At 45.1% G+C, this 26,460-nt stretch overlaps 1 protein-coding gene across 5 annotated transcripts in view; it reads left to right on the top strand.

The window, feature by feature from the left end:
• The window catches only part of TEX10 (testis expressed 10), a 2,069,943-nt gene that overhangs the window by 1,915,843 nt on the left and 127,640 nt on the right, over positions 1-26,460 (top strand). For all 5 annotated transcript variants that reach the window (XM_044064942.1, XM_044064941.1, XM_044064938.1 and 2 more), the window contains exon 14: positions 21,730-21,940. In XM_044064942.1, the coding sequence (XP_043920877.1) occupies positions 21,730-21,940 (211 nt within the window). The remainder of the gene's footprint in view (positions 1-21,729; positions 21,941-26,460) is intronic.

Here is a 26,460-nt window from a genome sequence, read left to right as displayed (position 1 = left end):
TCCAGTCATTGCATTTTCCAGGCAAAGAAATATTCAAATATACCCATACCTGGACGATTGTCTAATTCAGGCAGAAAGCCAGGACATACTTCTGAATCATCTGGCATTTGTACAAAGGGTGTTAACTTGTCTGGGGTACACCATAACCGAAAAGAAATCACAGTTGGTACCCTGTCAACAAATTATATTCCTGGGAGCAACCTTGAACACAGCTTCCCAGATGGCTTTCCTCATGCCAGAGAAACAAATTCATTTGATAACTTACTTCAAACTAGTGGCCACAAAAACTCTGCTATCTGCAAGGCAAATACTGCAAGACTTTGGATTCATGGCCTCGTGCATTCTACTAATTCGATATGCAAGACTGCATATGTGGAAACTACAATGGTATCTAAAAAGCCTATGGTGTCAACATTCTCAGGCTCTAGAAGCAATGATTCCTATCATACCTTGCCTACGGTTAGAATTCCTTTGGTGGGCAGAACCCTGCCACCAAAACAAGGGACTACTATTCACTCTACCCCCTGCTGCCCAAACCCTAACAACAGACTCATCAGACTATGCATGGGGGGGGCTCACCTGGCAGGGGAGTGCATTCAGGGCAAATGGAACCCAAGTCAAATGCACCTGCATATCAATCAAAAAGAAATGTTAGTTGTACAGAATGCTCTGACAGCCTTCAAGGATCACATACTTCCAGGACAATTAATGGTAAAGACAGAGAACACCACTGTTATGTGGTACATAAACAAGCAGGGGGGTACCCATTCTTACCCCCTCTGCAGACTAGCCATGGCTCTGTGGAACACAGCCTTGAGCTACCAAATTCATCTACAGGCTCAGTTCCTGCCAGGAAAACTAAATACACTGGCAGACGAACTAAGCAGAAATCTCATGGACCCACACGAGTGGAAACTGGAACCAAAGATTTTCAACATGTTGATCAACAAATGGGGGATCCCAGATATAGACCTGTTTGCCCCCCCCCCCAACTTCCAATTGGACAAATTCTGCACAAGGACTCCCCACAAACAAGCTTGGAAAGTGGATGCTCTGTCCTTCAGCTGGAAAGATCTATCAGTTTATGCCTTTCCTCCTCTGCCTCTCCTCCTCTGCCTCTCCTGTCCAAAGTACTACTAAAGATCAAACAGGACAACCCAAGGATGATGCTGATTGCACCAGACTGGCCACGCCAACACTGGTGTACCCCCTCTTGCGCAGTGCGTCACAGCTGGCCCCATGGCACCTACCTTAGACCCCACTACCCTGCTGTCTCAGCAGGAAAGCCAGATTCTGCACCCCCAGCTTCAAACCCTGAACCTGGCAGCCTGGCTAATTACCTAATCTCTGTTGCCTTCCCTCAGTAAACAAGTGTTGGATGTCATTTTGGAGGCAAGAAGGCCTAGTACTAGAAAATCTTATGCTGAAAAATGGAAAAGATTCTGTGCCTGGAACCAAACTCAATGGATGGCCACAGCAGCTCCCAATTTGCCTCAGATTCTTCAATACTTAACTGAGATGCTTCACAAGGGCCTTTCCTTTTCCTCCATCAAAATTCACGCCTCAGCCATTTCAGCTCATTACAACATGGAACCACCCTTTTCTCACCCACTGCTCAAGCAGTTCCTCAGAGGGGCCAAAAACAAACCACCCAGGACAGCCCCAACTCTAGCCTGGGACCTTAATTTTGTATTGGAAAAAAATCACTCTTCCTCCTTTTGAGCCAGCTGCAACTGCAGAGTTAAAATTCCTTTCTTGGAAAACAGCTTTCCTTTTAGCAATCACCTCAGCAAGATGGTCATCTGAATTACAGGCCCTTATGTCAGTGGAGCCTTTCATCATCTTTCATGCGGACAGGGTGTCCTTCAGGACCAATCCCTCCTTCATGCCCAAGGTGGTATCCAGTGTGGCTCTTAATCAGTCCATTCATTTGCCAACCTTCTTTTCTAATCCACAGAACAAAGGGGAATGAATACTGCACTCCTTAGATGTGCACAGACAACTTGGATTTTACTTGGACAGGACTAAACCTCTAAGGAAATCTGAACTGCTGGTGGCATTTGCTGCAGGGGCAGAGGGGAAGGCTATTTCAAAGCAAACCATTTCTAAATGGATAGGCCATTGCATTCATTTCTGCTATAAGCACCATGGAAAACCTATCCCACAGGGGATTAGACCCCATTCAACCAGGGCTGCATCTACCTCTACAGCCTTTCTCAGAGGTGTCCCTACCAGAGACATCCTAGAAGCTGCTACCTGGAGTTCTGTACATACTTTCACCAAGCATTACCATTTGCTAATTTTCTCTAAATCCAGAGCTGGCTTTACCACTGCAGTCTTGCAGGGCCTTATAGCTGGTCCTAATGATATCTAAATTCCTCCTCCCATCCTTAGCTTTGGAAATCTACCCAAATGTGAAGACTGCAACAGTGAAACAAAGAACATAGTATAGTTGTGTACACTTACACTCGGACATCTACATTTATAGTATCATTGTTGCAGTCCTGGTTACCCTCCAGCCAGCCCCCTGACTTCTTTTGGCTATACCTCTATTCTCCTTTACTATACTGAAAAGCTTTTTGGTGTATTTGCTTTTTTGTTGGAGATATAACCTTGTGTGTGTGTGTGTGTGTGTGTGTGTGTGTGTATATATATATATATATATATATATATATATATATATATATATATATAATTGCTTTTCATTAAGGGGGGCACCTGACATCTGGGGCAAGAAAAACTGATATAATGGCATCGGCTGCATGCTTTATTCCCCTGACTACCTGACGTCACGGAGACAGCAACCGACGCAGGACTCAAAACATTAATAATCAGGCCGACTGTGGGCTACTGCAAGCAGATAACCCAAATGTGATGACTGCAATAGTGAATACACTCGAACATCTACATTTATGGTAAGTGTACACAACTGTACTTTCTCTGCTTTGCCTACTGCCCAGAGGATATTCACCAACTGCTTTGCTCCCGTGATTGCTTTTTGCAGGCTTCAGGGGATCCAGGTATTTCCTTACTTGGACAACCTACTGTTTCAGGCATCTTCTCCAGAGATCCTGTTGCAAAATCTCCATTTTGCCATCTCTCTTCTTTAGAGCCTGGGGTTTAAAATAAACTTCAAAAAGTCTTCTCTGACTCCTTCACAGGACCATGTCTTTCTGGGTTGCAGGATTCAAACTGTGCCTTTGCTGGCATCCCTGCCTCTTCCCAAGGCATTGACACTCATTTCTTTATTTCAAACCCTTCTTCCTCTGACTTTCATTATAGTGAAGGAGTTTCTGAGAGCTCTGGGTTTCATGGCATCCACCATCACTATGCTCCATTTGGCCAAGCTTCACATGAGGATGTTTCAGCGGTTCCTGAAGTCATTTTGGTTTCAGCATGCTCATCCTTGGAGTTTATAGTTCATCTTCTATGTTGTCTCAAGAGGGAACTTTACTTGTGGATCCAGAAGTTGTTCTTAAATCCAGGGCTCCCTTTTCATCCCCCTCTTCCATCTCAGGAGCTGTTCACAGATGCTTCAGACATGGGAGGAGCAGCTTTTGGCTCCCTAAATGTGCAGGGGGTGTTGTCACCTCTTCAGCAGAAGGAGAGCACATCAATGGCAAAGAGATGAGAGCCCTTCTGCTGGCTCTTCAGGCCTTTCAACCTCTTTTCTCCCCAGGACCTCTAAAGGTGTTTACAGACAACACCACAGTGGTGTATGTAAACAAACAGTGGGGATCAAGATCTTATCTTCTTTGCTGGTTGGCGGTCCTGGTATGGGATCTTGCTGTTCAGACTCTTCAGGCAGTTTACATTCCCTTAATTCAAAACATTGTGGTAGACACTCTAGGCAGGTCCGTAACTCAGGCCTACAAATGGATGCTTGACGGGGATATGTTTCTGGACATTGTCCACTGGTAGGTTACTCCTTAAATGCATGTGTTGGCCTCCCCTCTGAACAGACAACTTCCTCTATTTTGTGCCAGAGTCCCAGGTCATCTGGTGTGGAAGATGGATGCCCTCTTCTTTTCTTGGAAGGGGGTGCTTCTTTATGGTTTCTCTACCCTTCCTCTGATTCCAAAAGTCTTGTTCAAAATTCAACAGTACACACAAAATCTTGTTGGTGACTCCCTTTTGGCCGAGACATCATTGGTTCCCTCTTCTGCACTTACCCAAGGGCAATCATCACAAGTTACTTTACAGGGTAGACCTACTCACAAAACAAGGGATCTCTCATCCATCCCCATTTGTCCACTCTTCAGTTGACTCTGTGGATGATAGGAGTTTGATTCCACAGACACCTTTTTTCTGAGGACGTGCTTAGGATCCTGCAGGAGGCCAGGAAACCCAATACTTGCAAATCCTTCTTATCCAAATGAGTTATCTGTTTGGTGTCTTTCTCGTAACCTTGATCCACTTTCTGTGGATGTTCCTTTGTTTTTCTCTTATTTGTTTGAATTTCTCAATGCTGCGTTGGCTTATTCTTCTGTTAAGACCCACTTGTCAGCTGTCTCTGGTTGTTTACCTTTATCACCTCCTTTAGCTTCTAGATTTAAAGCTAAACAATTCCTTAAAGGTGTCCTTCATATTCAGCCTCCCAGGAAACCTATTTCTCCTCCCTGGGATCTTAATTTGGTCTTGGAGAAATTGACTTGGACTCCTTTTGAGCTTGCAGCTTCAGCTTCCTTGCAACATTGCTCTTGGAAGACACTTCGTTTGTTAGCCCTTACTTCTTCCAGATGGGTGTCTGAGCTTCAAGCCCTTATAGCTTGTCCTTTATTGGTGTTTCGTAAGGACAGGGTATACTTGTATACTAATCTAATTTTCCGTTCCTCATAGTCTGCCAGTGAGAAGGTACTGCACATGTTGAAAGTGCATTGACTACTCAAATTTTATTTGGTTATGACTAAGACTATTAGGAAATCTGATCAGCTCTTTGTTTACTTTCATCCTAGGTACTTCGGATTAGCTGTGTCCAAGTGGGCTGTTTCTTCTTGTATCTCAAAAGCTATTTCTTTTTGTTATTCCTTTCATGATAAGAGCCTTCCTTATTCTGTTAAGGCTCATTCTACCAGAGCTGTGGCTTCTGCTGGTGCTTTTTGCAAGGATTTGAATACTAACTCTATTCTTGAAGCAACTACATGGACTTCTGGGCATACTTTTGCCAAGCACTACAAGTTGGATGGAATCTCCAGAGCTATAGCTGGTTTTGCTAGGGACATTCTTCATGGCTTCCTAGAGAGCTCTGCTGGTTCTTCCTCCTCCCAGATCCCTTCCTGAGCTTTGGCACTCTACCTAATGTAATGAATACTGCAACAATGTAATAGAAGAACATGGTACAGTTGTATAAAATCTTACCATAACATTAGCTGTCCTTCCCTTCAGTGTTGCAGTATTCACACCCTCCCTCCTCCCCCTGTACCATTTACCTTCTGGATGTACTTGGTTATCTCTTGTTTTTCCTTGGGCTGGCAGTCCTGCTGGGGCTTTCAGTTCTGAGGATGGTACATCCGGACGTCACCTTTATGCCCTGTGCTGCACGAGGAGCGTACATGTAACGTACAGTGTACGTTACCTCTGTAGCTGTGGTTCTTTAATTTCTTTAACCATTGGGGGAGGGGTCACCATCAACTTGAAGAAATCATCATACCTCCTGGAATGGTGCATTATCTTCTTCAAACTTAACGTTGAATGCTTGTCAATAAATTAGCCTTCCCTCCTTTGTAGATGACTCAGAGATAGGGATTTGACTGCCTTGATTCTTTATGCATCATTTAATTCAGAACCAGACCCTTTTTTCATCTGCCATGGCTTATAATAAGTTTTTACCATCCTGTTTAATTAGCAGCAGATGTGGTTATTACATTGAACAACATATTACCAGGTGTCGTGGAGGTCTCAGTCTGCAGATCAGATTCTTATTGTAATACTGCTCACTAACATGGTAGACATTATTCCATAATTTGGAATTAGGTTTTCCATTTCAGTGATGTCCTTCAAGGATGCATCTGCAGTCCTTACAAATGGATTGTCCTGTCGTCAGGCAGCCCCTCGGTCGGCCGGATTCCAAAGTCTGGGTCCGGCTTCGGCTGGTGTCGCACTTCACCCGACGTCATCGCTGCAGTTTTCGGGTATAAAGGCATCAGCCGACGCCATCTTCCTCAGTCTTTCTTGCCGCGTGGCGCCCGAAGCAGAAGCTGTTCGCAAGTGCCGGTCGGTCAGATCCAGAGATTACTACTACCGAATACTACTTCGAAGACTTCTAAAAGTACCCCGTTGGGGACTCTTTCTTGCCTCAGCCGATGTCAGAGAAAGTGAATAACTGTTTATCTTGTGGGAAACAAATACCTCATAAGGATTTCCACTCCTACTGCATACATTGTTTAGGCCCAGACCACGACGTAGCAGCTTGTCTAGCCTGTGCTTCTTTTAACCGACGGACGCTTAGACGTCGGTCGGAGTTTGCTGAACAGATTTTCGGCTCTGATTTTGCCTATATTATGCCGTCGGATCCTCCGACAACTCAAACTTCCAAAAACGCAAAGAAAAGGACCGACACTCGCGGTCCGCGGTTTGGCCGAAACCGCGATTAAGCAAACCGTGAGTGTCACGGTTTCGGCCGAAACCGAGCAAGCGGTGCTTTCTTCAGCCGAAACCATGCCTTCTACCGAGGCCTCCTCTAACCTGGTAGAATCGGCTTCTGAAATCCAACCTTCTGTTGCGGTTTCTCAGGAATTATCAGACACTATTCCCCTGGATATTTCTACCCCTGCACGTGGAGCTGCTAGGCCTCCAGCAGCCATGTCTATTAAGGCCTTTGCCAGGGCCAAAGCAGCCAAAGTTTCAAAAACGGTGCCTGCCAAACCCCCCTCACACAGGCCCAGCACCAGCTCCCATATGCTTTCTTTGGCTGAGGATCTAATTTCTTTAATTCGTGGATCCCAGCCTCATCCAGACAGGACCTCTCTCCCACCTCCAGAAAAGAGGCCTAGAGCAGAGCCCCCTGAGCCAGTATCCACAGATGATTCCTCTGATGACTCAGAGCATACAGATCCTCCTGAGGCTTCTTATTCCCCTTACGAAGACTCTGATGCTGAAGAGTCCATTCCTTCAGCCTCTCCACCTGAGGAATTTTCCTTTGGGGAAACCTTGCATGCTATGAGGGAACAATTTCAGTGGCAGGGCCAAGATTTCTCAGACTCCAGAAAAAGGCTCAGAACCTTTCTACATTTGCCACAACATAGGCCTTTAGCTATACCTCCAGTTCTTTCTGTTGTAGATGATGCATTTAATGATGCTTGCACTGCTCCTGATTCATTACCTCCGCCCTGCTAAGCCCGATAGGTTCTACAGGGTCCCGGACACTCATCACCATTTATATAAGGCTCGCTTTGCAGATCCAGAGACTATCTCCCAGGGCCCTAAAGCTGTAGCAGCTACTTCTACTAAAAACCCCCTCCCCTCTGAAAGGGAATCTAGGTCCTTAGAGAGATGGGGTAAAAAAGTTTACACCTCTGCTACTTTGTCAGCAAGGGCTTTGAACTGCCAATTTCATATGATTCAATATCAAGAGTTTATGCTTGACCAGTTAACTAAAAAGCTGTCCTCTGAAGAATCTCTAGATAAAAAATATGTTCAGGAAATGGTACATAACATAGCAGGTTAGTAACCATTCTTTAAAATGTGGCTATGATGCACTGGAGGCTTCCTTTAGATCAGCCATGACTGGCACAGTTATCAGGAGACATGCATGGTTGAAAGAACAGGCATTACCAGATCATGTCAAATCAAAGCTTTTGGATGCACCTATGGACAAGGTCAATTTATTTGGTTCCCCTGCGCAACAGGTACTAAAAAAGATGGAGGAGAAGGCGAAATCTGTACAAACAGTGAAAGATTTCCTACAGGTTCAACCTCCAAGGTTTAGCAGGAATTGGCCCTCCAAGAATTGGTCCTTTCCGGACTCCTCTAAGACACAGAGAGGCAGGAATAGGGGTTCTAGAGGCAGAAACCAATCCAGGGGTGCCTACAGGGGACGCCAGTGGCAAGGTAACAACCAGCGAGGCACAGACGCAGCCACCACCACTACGACAACTCAATCACAGTGACTTGGCAGTGGCACCGCCTACCAGGGAACAACTAGAAGCACCCTTAGGCGGAAAGCTAACCTTATTTTCAAAGAACTGGCATTGCATCACAAGGGAAAAATGGATTTTGCAAACTATAGACCAAGGTTACAGGTTCCATTTCCATACTCTACCAGGAAAGAGAGGAATGCCAAACCTACCACCTACTCAAAGGGCAGAAGCACTAAAGCAAATATCTCAACTATTAAGAATGAGAGCTGTGGAAAAGGTACCATCTATGGAGAAAGGAAAGGGATTTTACTCCAGACTCTTCCTGGTACCAAGAAAAGAAAACAAATGGAGACCTATTCTAGACCTGTCCGCTTTAAACACATTTCTCATTTTTCCAAAATTCAAAATGCTGACCCTACAGCAGCTTCTTCCCATGCTGGGCAAGGAGTCTTGGCTGGTAACTCTAGATCTCAAGGAGGCATACCTGCACGTCCCCATTCGACCAATTTGCAGAAGATACCTCAGATTTCTTGCAGGATCAGAGCATTATCAATTTTCAGCATTGCCCTTTGGCTTGTCTTCTGCGCCCAGAGTGTTCACGAAATGCCTGGCATCAGTAATTGCTCATTGCAGACTTCAGGGGATCCAAATTTATCCCTACCTGGACGACTGCCTGATACAAGCGGACAACAAAAGCAAGCTAACAGAAGACTTACAAAGAGTCATTTACCTGCTACAAGCCCTGGGATATACAGTCAATATAAAAAAGTCAAGGCTGATTCCATCCCAAAGAATAACCTTTCTGGGTGCAGAACTGGACACTTCAAAACAAATGGCATTCCTAACTGCAGAAAAGAAAGAGCAACTACCTCTCTACTTCTTGGCATTAACAAAGAAGAACCATCTAACTGCAAGAAAAGTACTACAAGCCCTAGGCTTCATGGCATCCTGCATAATTCTGGTCCCTCATGCCAGACTGCATATGAGAAAGCTTCAGTGGTACCTGAAGAATTTGTGGTCCCAACACAAGCACAGCCTAGAAACCAAAATTCCAATAATCCCATGCCTGAAGCAAGAGTTCCTATGGTGGGCCCAAGCCTGTCAATCAAACACAGGATTGCCCTTCTGCAACAGTCAACCAAGCCAAACCATCACGACAGATGCCTCAGACCTCGGTTGGGGGGCACACATGCTGGGCAAGTGCATACAAGGCTTATGGACTCAAGACCAGCTGCGCCTGCACATAAATCTAAAGGAAATGCTGGCAGTAAAATTGGCAATTCAGTCATTCAGACCGTTTCTCCAGGAAGGTCAGTTGATGATAAGGACAGACAACACCACAGCTATGTGGTACATCAACAAACAGGGAGGCACACATTCATATCCTCTATGCCGGCTGGCACTGGACCTATGGGATGTGGCTCTGAGCTACAACAGTTACAAGCAATTTTTGTACCGGGAAAAGAAAATATTCTAGCAGACATATTAAGCAGAACTACCACAGATGCCCACGAATGGATGCTACATCCGGACATCTTCAAAGCCATTACAAGAAAATGGGGATTACCACAAATAGACTTGTTTGCATCCCCACTCAATCACCAGCTAAAGAAATTCTGCACAAGGACATACCACCCACTTGCTTGGAAGGAGGACTCCCTATCTTTCAGTTGGAAAAATCTGACAGCATATGCATTCCCACCACTTCCTTTGATGCACAAGGTGCTTCTGAAGATCAAAGAGGACCGTCCAAGGATCATTCTGATAGCTCCAGACTGGCCAAGACAACATTGGTACCCATTGCTGAGGAGCATGTCTCGGGAACAAATATGGACACTACCCCTGATCCCATTACTGTTAACACAGAACAACTACAACATCCTGCATCCGAACCTGAAAACTCTGCAGCTGACTGCCTGGAACATTACATAAGAGCAATTAACCCAAATTTATCCCAAAGGGTTAAAGACATACTCCTGGAGGCTCGTAGACCTTCAACAAGAAAGAATTATGCAGCAAAGTGGAAAAGATATCTCATTTGAAGTACTGCAAAGGGAAAAGATGTGACACTGGTAAACATAGCCAACATACTAGAGTACTTGGCAGAGCTCTCCCATACAGGCCTGTCCTATTCTTCCATCAAGATACATGCATCAGCTATTTCAGCAGAATACAGCTTGGATCCTCCTGTCTTCTCTCATCCTCTGCTCAGACAGTTTCTGAGAGGAATTAAAAATGTAAAACCTTCTAGAAAACCACCATTGCCAGCATGGGACTTGAACTTTGTGCTAGAAAAATTGACACTTCCCCCTTTCGAACCAGCAGCAACAGCAGAATTACAATACTTATCCTGGAAGACTGCTTTCCTGCTGGCAATAACTTCAGCAAGAAGGGTCTCTGAACTACAGGCATTAATGGCAGTGCAACCCTTCCTGATCTTCCATCAAGATAGAGTGTCCATGAGAACAAATCCTACATTCATGCCTAAGGTGGTATCCAGAGTGTCATTAAATCAGGCTATCCACCTACCTACATTCTTCCCCAACCCACAGAACAGGGGAGAAAGACTCTTACATACCTTGGATGTACATAGGCAATTACGCTACTACCTGGACAGGACCAAGTCCAATAGAAAAACTGACCAGCTACTGGTAGCATATGCAACAGGAAAGGAAGGAAAACCAATTTCAAAACAGACAATCTCCAAATGGATAGGAAATTGCATTAAATTTTGTTACTCCTACCATGGAAAGAAAACTCCAGAGAACATCAGGCCTCACTCCACAAGGGCTACTGCCACTACTACAGCTTTCTTACGAGGAGTGGCTACCAAGGACATTATAGAGGCTGCTACTTGGACCTCCGTGCATACATTTGCTAAGCATTACAATTTACCTTTATACTCTAGATCCCGAGCAGGTTTTGCCACTGCTGTTTTGCAAGGGATCCTAGCTACACCATAATCTCTACCTTTTCCTCCCCTAGTTTAGCTATGGTATTCTACCCATTTGTAAGGACTGCAGATGCATCCTTGAAGGACATAGTACAGTTTTGTACCTACCATAAATTTAGATGTCCGATAGGAATGCATCTGCAGTCAGGATTACCCACCCACCTTCCCCTCTGAGGTACTCCTAGGGTATTTGCCATCCTTCAGCTAGCTTGGGGGGGATCTATTATGGTGTATTTGTTTGTATGTATGTACATACATGCTTATTTTATGTGTTTGCTCTCTACTATTTGGAAACATTGGCATTTATCCAAATTTAGCCATCCAAGAGGGCACCTGGCATCTGGGGCAAGAAACACTGAGGAAGATCGCATTGGCTGATGCCTTTATACCCGAAAACTGCAGTGATGACGTCGGGTGAAGTGCGACACCAGCCGAAGCCGGACCCAGACTTTGGAATCCGGCCGACCGAGGGGCTGCCTGACGACAGGACAACCCATTTGTAAGGACTGCAGATGCATTCCTATCGGACATCTACATTTATGGTAGGTACACAACTGTACTTTCTTTGCAGACATCCCTTGTTTGTAAATGTGTCTAGAATGTATAGAGGGTCCATTTGAGTTCATCCATAGTTTACATGCTCTTGAGTCCTGGGGAGAAATGGCCATGCCACAGCATTTCACAGCTGTGAGTGGTGCTGTTAGCACTGCAAGCTTTAGAACCACTTCTGATGTCCAGACTCTGTAGATGAAATTGGGTATTCAATCAGTGGTCTGCTAGCTGATCATGGAGGGAAGAACAAACTTCTGCCCTATGTACAACAAAGCCCACGATTGAGATGGAGTAATAAGGCACAGTCATTTTTTCACTGTGGCAGCCCATTACTGAGGGAATTTAAATATTCCTGCAGCTCTGGTTTGTTTTTAGAGTTTATTTTTAGAAAGCTTGCAGATAGTCTTCCAGAAAGTCAGACTATCTTTTGACAAGGACTGTTATTGTTCTTGCCAGCTTTTGCTTTCTCCGTTAAAGCTGAGAGAATAAGCAATAGATAATTTCTTGATAATCTTGGATCTTCATGTGCATATTTCACAGCCTCTGTACTGGTTCACCTTATGGTGGTTCCTGTCAGAAAATCCTTTGTTTATTCTGTTCACTCTTGCTAGTCACATCATTCCTAGCCCTTGATATTCTGACCTTTGACTCCCCAGAGATTACACCATTCTGAGAAGGAGCTGTGACACTCTGGAGTGTCATTTGCCTTCACCTAGGGACCTGTTCTGCTGTTGTTGCTGTCCAAACACTGGACTCTCAAAAGAAATTTCAGGGGTCTTTGAAGTCACTGAAAGCCATTCCAGTAGTGGAAAATTCCTGTCTATGCACTTCATAGTTATCAGTGCTTACTCCCTCAGTCAGCGTGCTTTAGATCAGTTTGAGCAGAGCTTCAGTTACTCCACTTTTGAGGTCCATATTTCATCTTTGTGTGATTCTTGTGGATGACAGGACTTTGGCTCATTTAGGTACTTCTTAACAAGTCATTGTCTTTGCTGTGCCTTAATTTTATTATGGATAATCTGTTCCATCTGGACATTAACTTCTTCAAAATAAGCCTGTTCAGAGTTAAAGTTTGTGCCTCAGAAGACTCTCTTATGTATCCATACTCTCTGCACAGCAGATGTCAGAGCTGAAGGTTCGTATGTATAATGTTTCTTATTTGATTGCTTTAAAAAGACAAGGTTTCACTTCAGATGACGATCTGCTTTCTTATATACTGATGTCTAAGGTAGTCCATTCTTCACACTAGAGGCTAAGAACAGGGTGTGTGTATTTGCCATATCTAGAGTGTGTAGCAGCAGTTGCAATTTTGCCTCCATAGGTTCATAGGTAGGTACTAGGCTATCGGCCCTGGGGCCTATACAAGCCCAGCCAAAAAGGTACCCTGGCTTTTGCCACCCAAGAAAATTATTTTCCTGTGTTACTGTCGAGCAGAGCCACAGAGGTGATCCCCGGGGTGAATTTCCTATTTTCCATCCAATCATCAAGATTTTTCTTGAAGAGTGCTAATGAGGAGCTTTGTTTGATATAGATAGGTAGTTTATTCCAGAGTATGGGAAATCTCTGGGACAGGAATCTATCCCTCCGGCATGTTCTGGTTATTGTGGGGACAAGGTTTAGGTCCCTAGAGCGTGTAGCTCGGAGGGATTGGGATTTCTTTAAGTGGAGCATGTCCAACAGCTCTGGGTTTGACATAGCTTTGTATGTTAGGCAGAGATCACCTCTGAGTAGGCGATATGCGACGGAGTAAAGCTGGAGTTTTTTGAGACAGTTCATGAGGGCATCTGTTTGAGGCCGGTAATCCTCTTTGTGAGGTATTTCTGCGGCCTTTCCAGTTGTTGTAGATGTCTTGTGAGGTACACACCAGAAGGGGTGTTGTACTCTTTAATGGGTCTAATGAGTGATGTGTAGAGGGTAACAATGACCTCTTTTTTCCTGGATGAGAAACCTTTTGTGATGAGGTGTGCCACGTAGAAGGATTTCCTCACTACTGTGGTGATGTGATTATCAAAGGAGAGACTACTGTACTTCTGTGTCCCAAGGTCTCTTATCACACTTTCGGTGTTAAGTATACTACCGCCTATGTTGTAGTTCATGGGTACAGAGTTTTTACCAAAGGGGATGACCATGCACTTTTTAGCATTGAGCTTGAGGCTATGGCTTCGACAACAGGCATCTGTAGATTTGAAATATATGAAAAATTTTTAAGAAAAATTTGCTAATTCGTTGAAAAAGTCGAGCAGAGCTGGAAACCAAGAGATCAGTGCCATGGCAAACTAGATCTGGGGTAATTCCAGCAACATCCATCACCACAGTAGTCAGGAAATCCTTCGTGCAAAATGATGGGACATTTATTGTCCTTCACGTCTGGCAAGGAGAGGTGTCGCTGTGATTAAACGTAAATCTGGCTCACTGCATCTTCATCTTCCACAAAAAGGTGAATCAGCCTTTGGTCTTTGCAGTGGAATGTCGTGCCACTGGTGATCTTGCAGCTTCTAGTGCCTGCTTCAATGATATGTCTTCAGTGACAGTCTATGCCACTGCCACCTGGTAGATGCTTGATGTGAAGTTGTTCCATCTCGCCGTTCATTCTTCACTGATTGGTTCGGAGCCGATCCTCGGGTCTGACATGGCCGTTTAGCAAAGCTCAAAGATTACCAGTAGCTCGAGACCAAGCCCCTTATCCCATGATGCATTGCTGGATTTAACCCTGATCTAGTTTGCAGCGGCACTGATCTCTTGGTTTCCAGCTCTGCTCGAGACTTTTTCAACGAATTAGCAAGTTTTTCTTAAAAAATGTTCATATATTTCAAATCTACTCTATTGCTTAGTGTTTCCCTTATCTAGAATAGTACTATCTTTTTGGATCTCCTTAGTTTTAGTGGTCTTTCTTTGCTGGTGTGGGCTTCGGCCTTTAGTAGTGTAGTTTTAGTGTAATTTTTTACACACACATACATACATACAGTGTGGCCTTTTAGGCATTGTTAATATGTGTGTATTTTCTTAGTTGCTTTCTTGTTAAAGGTGATAGAATTTGTTTTATTATTATGTCGGAAGATAAAGACAGACATCCTAAGTCTGGTTTCAAAAAATGTCCTGACTGTGGGCAAAAGATGTCTGTCACTGACAGACACATTCAATGTGTTTGTCTGGGTGAGGTGCACCTTCAGGAGTCCTGCAGTATCTGCCACTCCTTTTCCACTAGAGTGCTTGCTGAGAGGAAGAGAAAGCTCATGGATCGGGGTCTTCTTAAGCATGCCTTTGTGGAAGCTTTAACTGACCAGAATGGAGCCAGCAAGTCATCGAAGTCCTCCAAATCCTCTTCAGACTCTTAAGTCAAAGAAGTCTAAGAAATGGAACTTGGTGTGACTTCGGTTCCACAGCCTTCAGAGCCGACAGTCTTTTTCTTTTGGACCCGGGACACTGCCTTGAAACCTGTCTCCGAATCTCCTTCTTCTCCATTACTCCAGTCGGCACCATCGGTGCATTCCTCCAGGTCCTCTGTTAGTCTTTCGGATTTAGACATGGACATGCTGGTACAGAAGCTCTTAAAGGCACCAGGCCTAGCTAAATTGCTGTCTGCTGCCACCCAGGTGTCGGAATCGAAGACTACTACCCAGAAATTGACTGCTCCTCCTCCGAACCATAGTGGGTTTTCGGAGCCAGAAGAGACTGACTTGATGGTTGTAGAACCCTTGGAGCAGACACCTGTCCCAGTTTCATCGGCTCCATCTACTCCATGTCCTCGGCACCAACTGAGGACTCTAGGAGCCAACACTCTCCGGTCGGGTCAGAGGAAGATAGTCGCACTGACCTGTTGGTGCCGACTCTTCCTTTCGGGGCCTCGGCGCAGGTGAGCTTGGCTTCTACCTCGGGCTCGGAGCCCACGGCATCGATGTGGGAGGGGATCACGGTTCCTTCGGGTCCGTCGACTCATTCCCATCAAAGCCGTGATGCCTTCGAAGCCATGAGGCGAGTACAGTCTCCTAAGACTTCCTCATTACCAGGTCTGGCATCTTCTTCCCCTAAAGTGCCGATGTCTGCTTCTGCTTCCGTCAGCCACCCCAAGCGTGGAGACCCAGAGCCTCAGGTAGCCCCACTTGACGCCCCCTGCTCTTCTGAGACTTCCCCAGAGGTTCCCACTGAGGAAGTTCCCAGAAAGAGTGTGTGCAAGAGGGAGGCACTTGGACTCCCCACAGGAGTCATTGACATCTGACACTGACTTGAATGAGTCAGAAGGGTCCCCTCGATCCCCCTCTGAGGACATCTTCTTTGCAGAGATCTTTGAGATCCTTAGGCAGAGGGGTGATTGGCCATCCAAAAACCCTACTGAGGATGAGTCTGTTCTTCTGAAGGCTTTTGGGTCTCAACCTTCCACCTTCTGGGTGTCTCCACCCTAGGATGAGCTTATGCAACTGGTCTCTCATAGGGCATGGGGGTCTCCGGAGTCCATGGAACCTGTCCCTCGGAGGCCGAATAAGTTTCTCTCTGCCCCAGCGGATAAAACCTTCTTGTCTAAGGGGGAGTCCCTGTTGATGCCATGGTGGTGGCAGCAGCCACCAAGAAGGAGTTGTTTGAAACTTCTGCGCCTATCCATCTTCCTAACAGAGATTCTAGGATCATGGATAGATATGGGAAACGCATGTTCAGTTCAGCGACTTTCATCCTTCGATCACTGAACTATCTGACCCATTTCACCAGACTGCAAAGAGATCTCCTTAAGGAGTTTGGAGATACTCTTCAGGGTGCTGTAGCTGCAGGTGTCACTGTCAAGGTTTCTGCCCAGCTTGCTACCCTTAATTCCATTGCAAAGTTGTCTATGCGTCTCATATCATATGCAGCAGATGGATCGAGTAGGGCTGCAGGAGCAGGGGTTGCTCTTCGTAGTCATACCTGAATGCGCCTCTATTATTTCGCGGAGCCCTTCAAGTCTTCATTCGTAAGTACCCTCTTTGATGGCTCATCCTTGTTTGGGCCTAAGGTAAAGGAAACAGTGACCAGGTGTGAACAGGAGGGAAAGACTGTCTGCCATCGGAGTCCGCTTTTCCACCCCTACTCGACCTTACCCCAAAGGCCAAAGGGGAGGAAAGATGTGGTTCCATAAAGCCGAAGGAGCCTTTCAGGACACGTGGAGAACCTTCCTCCAGGGGCAGAGGAGGAGGTAGTAATGGAAGATGCCACCCTCGCGGCAGAGGGGGTCCGCAACACCAGGGTGACAGAGATCATTTCTCTGGCCAACCCTACCAGCGCTCCTGAGAGGAGGCCCGACTGTCCTGCTCTGGAGGCAGTCGGGGGTCGCTTATCTTTGTACCCAGAAGCCTGGTTAGATATCACAAATGACAGATGGGTACAAAGCGTCATTTACAGAGGGTATTTCATACCGTTCTCTGCTCCACCCATTCCTGTCAAGAGAATCCCGGATGTTCCACCCAGGTACAGGGAACAAGCAACCATAGAGGTCCACAAGTTGCTAGACAAGAGAGTCATCCATCCAGTCCCAGCAGACCAAACAGGATTCGGAACTTACTCAAGATCCTTTTTGGTTCCAAAGAAAACAGGGGACTGGAGACCCATTTTGGACCTCAGCAGACTGAACCAATTTGTAAAAAAAGAGAAGTTTCTGATGGTCACACTTCAGTCCATACTCCCCTTTTTTTTAGGGAAGGACAATTGGATGTGCTCGATCGATCTCAAGGAAGCGTACTACCACATAAAAATGGCCAGACCATCCAGAGATCATCTGCATTTCCGGCTGGGAGCCAGTCACTGCCAGTTTCAAGCCCTGCCCTTTGGTCTCACTACAGCCCCCAGAGTGTTTACCAAATGTATGGCAGTGGTCACGACTCACTTGAGGTTCTAGGATTCCAGGTGTTTTCATACCTAGACGATTGGCTCCTTAGCTCCACCACCAGGCATCAACTGATTCAGGCAACAGAATCAACTCTGACACTCTGCAACCACTTAGGCATTACGGTCAACTTCAAAAAGTCTGACTTGTCGCCATCGCAGCATATAGTCTTTATAGGGGCAGAGTTAGACACTTCAACCACCACTCTGTCTTCTAGTCGAAAGGGTATCAATTCTTCACCAACACATCACATCACTGGTTTCAAAGAACAGAGCTCCAGCCGCAGAGGTCTTGAAAGTACTAGGTTTGATGGCAGCAGCAATTTTAGCCATTCCATTGGCGAGGATGCATATGCAGATTCCTCAATGGCTCCTGTTCACTCATTGGTCTTACTAGGAGTTGCCAATGAACCATATGATTCTGATTACAAACTCTTGCAAGAAGGATCTTCGGTGGTGGTTGACGTCTCTACATGTTACAATAGGATGCCCCTTTGTACTTCCCCTCCAGTAGCCACTGTGACCATGGACACTTCCCTGGTAGGGTGGGGGGGGGGCATTTTCAGGGAAAGACTGTCCAAGGCACATGGACAGATCAAGAGTCATATTTGCCTATCAATGTCCTAGAAATGAGAGCGGTACTTCTGGCATTGCAGTACTTTCAGGACTCTCTCCCTCTAGGGACAACTGCTATACAGACAAACAACGTGTCAGTGGTCTGGTATTTGAACAAACAGGGCGGGACCAAGTCTTAACCCCTTCGGCGAGAAGCCCTGAGAGTTTGGCAGTGAGCTGTGTCATCCCAGCGCTTTCTGTTGGCAACGCACATCCTGGGGAGATCCAACGTGATGGCGGACAAGCTGAGCAGGGCAATATGGTTGCCACACGAGTGGTCCCTCAAACAGGATTTTCCGCAAATGGGGCCAGCCTTGCTGCAATCTTTTTGCCAGCCAAATCAACACCAAATGCAGAAGCTACTTTGCCCTGAGCCCCCTCCGGGAGAACCCCCAGAGATGCACTCGTACACGATTGGCCCCCGGGTCTCCTCTGTGCATTTCCCCCAATTCCTCTGATACCCAGATTTTTACAGAAAGCAAAGTCGCTGAGAAGGACTGTCATTCTTATAGCCCCTCATTGGCCTCGGCAGATTTGGTTTCCATTTCTTTACCGTCATCTCTTGGAGGATCCATGGACCCTGGACCCAGTTTCAGACCTTCTCATACACCCGTCAGGGGACCTCCATCCTTCCTTGCATTCACTGAAGCTAACTGCTTGGCTGCTCCAGTTCCCTGTATAGCCAGGCTTCATAATCTTTCAGATGAGACGAGTCAAATTTTGTTGGCTTCCCACAAACCTTCCAGCAGAAAATTGTATCGGAGTAAGTGGAAAAGATTTTCCATTTAGGCTTCTAACAAAAACCTTGATCCTTACCAAGTTCCATTGTCATCCATTCTAGAATTCTTGACCAAGATTTTTCACGAAGGAGCTGCAGCTGCTACCGTTAGGGTCCAGTTAGCAGCTATGTCTAATTTCCATCTAGGTACTGATGGACTGAATATTATGCAACATCAGTTATCAAAGGCGTTCCTCAAAGGTACTTTTCACATGAGACCTCCAGTGAAGACTACTTATTCTCCCTGGAGCTTGAATTTCATGCTTTCCCATTTTATTCATTCTCCCTTCGAACCAGCATCTTCTTGTGAGCTCAAGTTTCTGTCATGGAAAATTATTTTTCTAGTGGCCATTACTTCTGCCCGCAGAGTGTCAGAGCTTCAGGCATTATCTATCAAGCCTCGATATATGATTTTTCATCCTGACAGAGTATCCCCTAGGACTAACCCTTCTTTTCTGCCTAAAGTATGTTCTGAGACAAACATAAATCAAGTTATTGAGTTGCCCGATGTTCGTGTTTCACTGTTGCAGTCATTACACTTGGGTTGTCCTGCTGACAGGCTACCCGCAGTCGGCCTGAATTCCAAAGTCCTGGTTCGGCGTCGGTTGCTGTCGCCTCTTCCCTGACGTCAGAGCGCCAGGGGTATAAAAGATGCAGCCGACGCCATTTTCTTCAGTTTTTCTTGCCCCAGATGTCATGCACTAACATAAACACCACCTTCATCTACAAGCAAATACACCACATAGGTTGTATAGGATAGAGAAGTACAGATAAGTCCCAGCAAAGAAGGGGGTATGGTGGGTGGGTAACCTGGACTACAACAGTGAATACACTCGAACATCTACATTTATGGTAGGTACACAACTGTACTATGTTCATCGTGTTTCACTGTTGCAGTCATTACACTTGGGTTGAATCCCAAAGCCTGAGGTAGGGCGGCTGGGTCTAAACAGAATTAGGAGTGGCTATAAGGCCCTGCAGAACTGCAGTGGCAAAGCCTGCTCTGGATTTAGAGTAAAGAGGCGCTCCTCTAAAGGATGGTTATTTTATTATATTCCATTTGTCACCACCAGGTTACAGTGGAGTCTTTATAAGTAACCCCTTAAGTGTGTTACCCAGAGGTTTGTATATTCTTGCAGATGATGACTTGTTTGTGTAGGGATCAAGAACTAGGGTTATGCCTGTGTACTCCAATACAGACACTGGGCATGGGTCAAACAAAGGTGATATGTCTAACCCCAGAATTTGGGACTCAACATTTTCAGAAAAGCCACCTAAAAGGTATGTAATAGAAATTTGCAAACGTGTAAGTGGTAAATGACCTTCTTTGAGATCCCTTTGAGACAAATAAAAGAAATGTATCTGTTTTGTAGGTCAGTGTAATTGTGATCTGCTTCTCAGGAAAGGCTGTAGCAGAATCTGAAAGTGATGCATGGTACTTCTGATTTCTTCACATGTACGAGGAGAGGGTGATAATTTGGAAAGCCCTCAAGTTCATTTCTTCCCATTTTTATTCAGGATGCTTTAGCCCTAATGGATTGTTTTGTTTATTCCAAATTGCTAGCAGCCTTGTTTATCACAGATTTATTTATTTTCTTTAAATGGGCTGTTTTGTTGACTTGTCATCAACCATGACCCAAACTCACAAAAGAACAGAGTAAAAATAAGATGTTGCAGTACTGATCCATTGGTCTTCCTGCCATGCAGAAACCCACGACCGGCACAATTTCCAGAACATTTTCATCATTCCTGTCAGGGTGTAACGGGTGTCCATTGGTGCCATCTTCAGTTCTTTCTAGCTCTGAAGTCTGATGCACTTCTACATGTACCAGATACTCGCAGTCCATCAGCCTGCTCATTTTCTCCAGTGTGTCTACAGACCAATTTCAGATACGTGTACCATTATAGCAATAACCCACGCCTGGGTGTGGGTAATGCTAAATTTACCCACGGTTGGCGTGGTTTGGTCCCGAGGGCGAAGCCCGAGGGACCAAACAAAGCCAACCGTAAATTTAGCATTACCCACACCCAGAAGTGGGTTATTGCTATTATACCATGACATTATTTAAGAAAAGAAACTGTTACTTTTCTTAAATAATGGCATAGTATAATGCCTGTTTACTGCCCTTCCGCAGATGTCTGGCATCCGGTAGTCTGATGTACTGCGCCGCGCAGTACATCAGAGTTGAGCAAAGCAACGGAGAAAGCAAGATCTCCGTTGCTTTTTAGTCTCGCTATGTTAAATGAGTTTAACATAGCGAGACAGTTTTAAAATAAGCAACGGACATCTCCGCTTATTTTAACTGTCTCGCCATGTTAAACTCATTTAACATAGCGAGATAAAAAGCAACGGAGATCTTGCTTTCTCCGTTTTTAAACATTTCTCGCTATGTTAAATGGGTTTAACATGCGAGACAGCTTTAAAATAAGCAACGGAGATCTCCGTTGCTTATTTTAAAGTCTCGCCATGTTAAACCCATTTAACATAGCGAGACAGTGTTTAAAATGAGTTATACTAATGGAAAAAAGTCCGGGCGACCGGACCTTTTTCCATTAGTATAACTCGATTTACAACGGGCACGCTGGCCAATCAGCGTGCACGTTTTGGGGGGGTCATGGTATAATAGGGAATTCTTTCTTTTGATTAGTGTTCAAATTTCCTTCAGTCAGTTGGTTGATCATTTGAGCTGATTGTGGTTGCTAGGTGATAAGACACAGTGATGGCAGCTGAAGAGTCCACAGCTTAAAAGCACTTGACTTCATGTGTAATGTGTACAAGCCAACCAGATGTCAAGAAGTAGGTTAATTATTCCAAGTTGATTTTGCAATACCTCAGAATTAAGGAAGAAGCTAAAAATTCTGTCCTCGTTTTACGAATTTTGTACATTTATTTTGTTCTTTTCTAGGGAGATGCTGTGGGGATCATGTCTATCTGCTTTGACTAGTTCTCCTCACTTGATGAGACTGATGCTGCAGGGTTTACATATAAGTGAAGCCAGTCAGGAGGAGTTGCGTATCACTGCACAGATCCTTCGGTTGCTACTACAGCACTTCCAGCTCAGAAGTTATTTGACAAACAACATGGGTCTGGTTCAACAGATTGTTCAGGATATCACGGTATGAAACTTTCATTCCACATGTCTGCAGCATAACTGACTTCTTGCATGATGCAGTGATCCATTAATGTTGTAGTGTATTGTGTTTATTAATGGATCTCTATTTGAATTACATTGCTAAATATGTTTGTAATTGACACTGACATCAGAAAAGGAAGTAAAAATCAAAAGCAATTGCCAAAATAATTAAAAATATAAACATGTGTATGTTACAGTTTAACAGAAGTGTGTAAAACTGTTTGACTAATTTTTATTCCAGCATATATTATGATTGTGTAAATCCAGAATAATGTCATAGTTTGCCAGACTTATGCTTCTCTTATAGAAAGATATTTTCTTAATTTTCATTCTGTTCTTTTAAGCTGGCTTTCCACCATTTATTCCTTACCTAGGTTCTTTTCACCTGCAATCCAATGTATTAAATAGATGTTCTTCATCTCACATTGCTGCAGTCCTTACATATGGGTAGTCCGCTGTCCTCGGTCGGCCCGAATACCAAAGTATTAGGCTGACGTCGGTCATGGGCGCTCAGATCTGACATCAGAGCGTCAGGGTATAAAAGCGCATGACCGACGTCATATCCTCAGTCTTTTTTGCCGCATGGTCCGATGCAGAAGCAGCGTTGCAAGTGCCATTCGGCGTTCTGAAATTTTCGTATTCTGAGTTTCAGACCAAAACCAAGTTGGGCTAAGTACCCCGTTGGGGAATATTTTTGTTTTTTCTTGCCTCAGTTAATTCCGGATGTCAGAAAAAGTGAATAATTGTATTTCTTGTGGGAAACAGATACCGCATAGGGATTATCACTCTCTTTGCATTCCTTGTTTGGGACCGGAGCACGACGTAGTCGGGTGTCGGTTTTGTGCTAGTTTTAATAAGCGCACTATAAAAAGAAGGTTAGATTGTGCTAGGTTAGTCTTTGGTAAGCGGTGTAATTATAATATGCCGTCGGATCCTCCGACGCGCTTCCTAAGAAGCGCAAAGACAAATCCTTGAAACCTAGACAGGTTGATTCGTCCGTTTCGGACGCCGGTCCTGCAGAAGCTACAGTGGAGCAGGTGGATCCGGCTGAAGTTTCTGTTGAGTCTCAGGGGAAACTTTGATTTTGCAGGATGTGGCCTCACAGGGGTCAGGTCAAGCTGCAGGGGCCTCTCAGGTTACTGTTCTCCCTTCTATGCCTAAGGTGGTTAGGCCTTCTGCTACTATTTGTAAGGCTTCTTCTAAGGGCAGGTCTGTTTTGCCTTCCTCTGGTGTCCTCCAGGTACTTCAGGGTCTGTGCCTAAAAAGCACATGCTTAAAATGGGCGCAGAGCTGATTACTTTACTTAGAGGTTGTATGCCCCTCCTGATAAGAGGCCCAGGGTGGAGCCAGAGTTGGAAAGTTTGGATCAGGCCTCAGATGACTCAGACTCTTCTGCTGAAGATATTCAAGATTTTCCCCTTATTCGATTCTGATGCAGAGGATTCCACTCCTTCTGCTTCTCCTCCAGAGGATTTTTCATTTTCAGAAACTCTGCATTCCATGAGGGAGCATTTTAAGTGGGAAGGACAGGATTTCTCTGATTCACGGAAGAGGCTTAGGGAATTCTTGTTTTACCACAGCATAGACCCTTGGCTATACCTCCTGTTTTGGATGTTGTTCAAGATGTTTTCTCGAGGCTTCCTTAATCCAGATTCTTTGCCTCCTGCGCCAGTTAAGCCGGACAGGTATTACAGGGTGCCTGAGGCTCATAAATATCTGTATAAGAGTCCTAGGGCGGACCCAGAAACTATTAGTCAGGGGCCTAAGGGTGTTAGAGCTTCTGTTGTAAAGAATCCAGTTCCTCTAGATAAGGAAGCTAGAGCTTTGGATAGATGGGGTAAGAAGGTGTATACCTCTTCTACTTTAGCAATGAGGGCTTTAAATTGCCAGTTTCATATGTTGAAGTATCAGAATTTCCTCCTTTCTTAGCTAAAATCTAAAGTGGATGCTTTGGCAGAGGGCATAGAGTGTAAAGAATTGCAGGATTTAGTACATGTCTCTGAACAGGTGGGTAAGCATTCTTTGCAGTGTGGTTTTGATGCTGTACAGGCCTCTTCTAGGGTGGCTGCCACTGGTTCAGTTCTTCGAGGCACGCCTGGCTTAAGGATCAGAATTTGTCCGAGCATGTTAAAACTAGAATTCTGGATGCCCCTTTACAGTCTGAAGTTTTGTTTGGTCCCCCTGTGGAGTCTGTTTTGAAGAAAATGGAAGACAAGGCTAAGTCTATGCAGACTGTTAAAGATTTTTTGCAGGTGCAACCTCCAAAGTTTAGTAGAAATTGGCCTACTAAGGGGTGGACCTACCCTTCTTCTGATTCTCAGTCTAGGGGTAGATCTAGACGTGGCAGGGGCAGAGCTCACAGTACATTCAGGCCTAGAACTTGGAGTTCGCCTGCACAATCTGCAGGTGAGGGCAGGGGCCAGTCCTTTCGTAAACAGGCCCAATGACCTGCATTTTCAGCTGCCAGATTCTTCTTCCCTGGCAGCTCCTTTGGGAGGAAAGTTAGCACTCTTCAAGCAAAACTGGCTTTTAGTCACCCAGGACAAATGGGTATTGGACATTATAAACCGAGGCTACAAGTTCTATTTCCATACATTGCCTCCTTTCAAAGGCATGCCAGACGCTCCTCCCCGGCAAAGGATAGAGGCTCACAAGCAGATTTCTTTACTTCTTCAAATAGGAGCTATACAGCCAGTTCCTCTGTCAGAAGTGGGACTAGGATTTTATTCTCGCCTGTTTCTAGTACCAAAGAAAGGGAACACGTGGAGACCAATTTTGGATTTATCTATCCTCAACACTTATCTGGACATTCCAAAGTTCAAAATGCTGACGTTACAACAGCTTTTACCTCTGTTGGGAAAAGATCACTGGATGGTAACTCTGGATCTCAAAGAGGCTTATCTTCATGTTCCTATCAGGCCCAGTTGCAGGAGGTACCTGCTGGCTGGAAATTTACATTATCAGTTCTCTGCATTGCCCTTTGGCTTATCTACTGCGCCCAGAGTGTTCACAAAGGTTCTGGCTCTAGTGATAGCCTTTTTCAGGTTGAGGAATACAGATTTATCCTTATTTGGATGATTGCCTGATTATTGCACAACACAAAGACGAACTTCTGCATCATCTACAGTATGTGATGGTAGTGTTAAGATGCCTAGGGTATTCTGTGAACGAAACAAAGTCCAGTCTAGTACCCTCTCAGGACATGTGCTTTCTGGGTGTGAGACTGAATACAGCTTCCCAGATGGCCTTTTTGACCCCGGACAAACAAAGAAGCCTTTCTCTTTATTTCCATCAAATGTCTCTACAGTCCAGGCTGACTGCAAGGACAGTCCTTCAAGCCTTGGGGTTCATGGCATCTTGTATTCTGGTGCTTCCCAATGCCAAACTGCATATGAGGAAGCTTCAATGGTATCTCAAAAATGTATGGACACAACACTGCCAAGATCTAGACACTGTCATTCAGATAATACCTTGCATTCAGAAAGAATTTTTGTGGTGGGCTCAGGAATGTCACCTAAACAAGGGACTCTCTGTGACCCGACCAGAGGCGAGTCAGATTCTAACGACAGATGCCTCGGACAAGGCTTGGGGAGCACACCTCAATGGAAAATGGGTACAAGACACGTGGCCTGTCAAACTTCAACATTTGCATATCAACTTGAAGGAGATGTTAGCAGTCCAATTTGCATTGATGGCTTTCAAGGATTTACTTCACCCAGGACAGGTGTTGATTCAAACAGACAACACTACTGTCATGTGGTACATCAACAAGCAAGGGGGAACCCATTATCCTCTTTGCAGGCAAGCGATGATTTTGTGGGAGACTGCTCTCAGTTTACACCTCAATCTTCAGGCAAGGTTTCTACCAGGAGCACAGAACTCCTTAGCAGATGTGTTGAGCAGACAAATTGTGGATCCTCACGAGTGGAAACTGGATCCTCATGTGTTTCAAAAGTTGACAGTGTTATGGGGTACTCCAGACATAGATCTGTTCGCTTCTCCACTAAATTACCAGTTGCCAAAGTTTTGCACAAAAAATCCCACAGCTTGGAAGGTGGATGCTCTATCATTCAGTTGGAGCAATCTTCATGTCTATGCCTTTCCACCTCTGCCTCTCATTCCCAAGGTACTCCTGAAGGCCAGAATAGACAAGCCATCCATGATTCTGATAGCGCCGGATTGGCCTCGACAGCACTGGTACCCACTACTGAGGAGTTTGGTACGGGAGCCTCCATGGCCTCTGCCTTTGATTCCGCATCTTTTGTCTCAGGAGGGCAATCACTTCCTCAATGTCAAGATTCAGTCTCTGCATCTCACAGCCTGGCATATTCTGTTTTAGACCCTGGAGGGTCTCAGCTTCCACAACAAGTTTTGAATGTTATTTTGGAGGCCAGAAGGCCTAGTACAAGGAAAGTTTACGCTGATAAATGGAGGAGAATTTTCTTTGGAGCAAAGCGAAGGACTTTGATGTTTCCAAGCCTGATTTAAGTGTTTCTCTTCAAT

Source organism: Protopterus annectens, chromosome 3.part0, assembly GCF_019279795.1.
Source record: "Protopterus annectens isolate FY-2018-M chromosome 3.part0, PAN1.0, whole genome shotgun sequence".
Classification (NCBI taxonomy): Eukaryota; Metazoa; Chordata; order Ceratodontiformes; family Protopteridae; genus Protopterus; species Protopterus annectens.
Note: the sequence above shows the minus strand (reverse complement) of the source record. Positions and strands in the feature narration are given on the sequence as shown.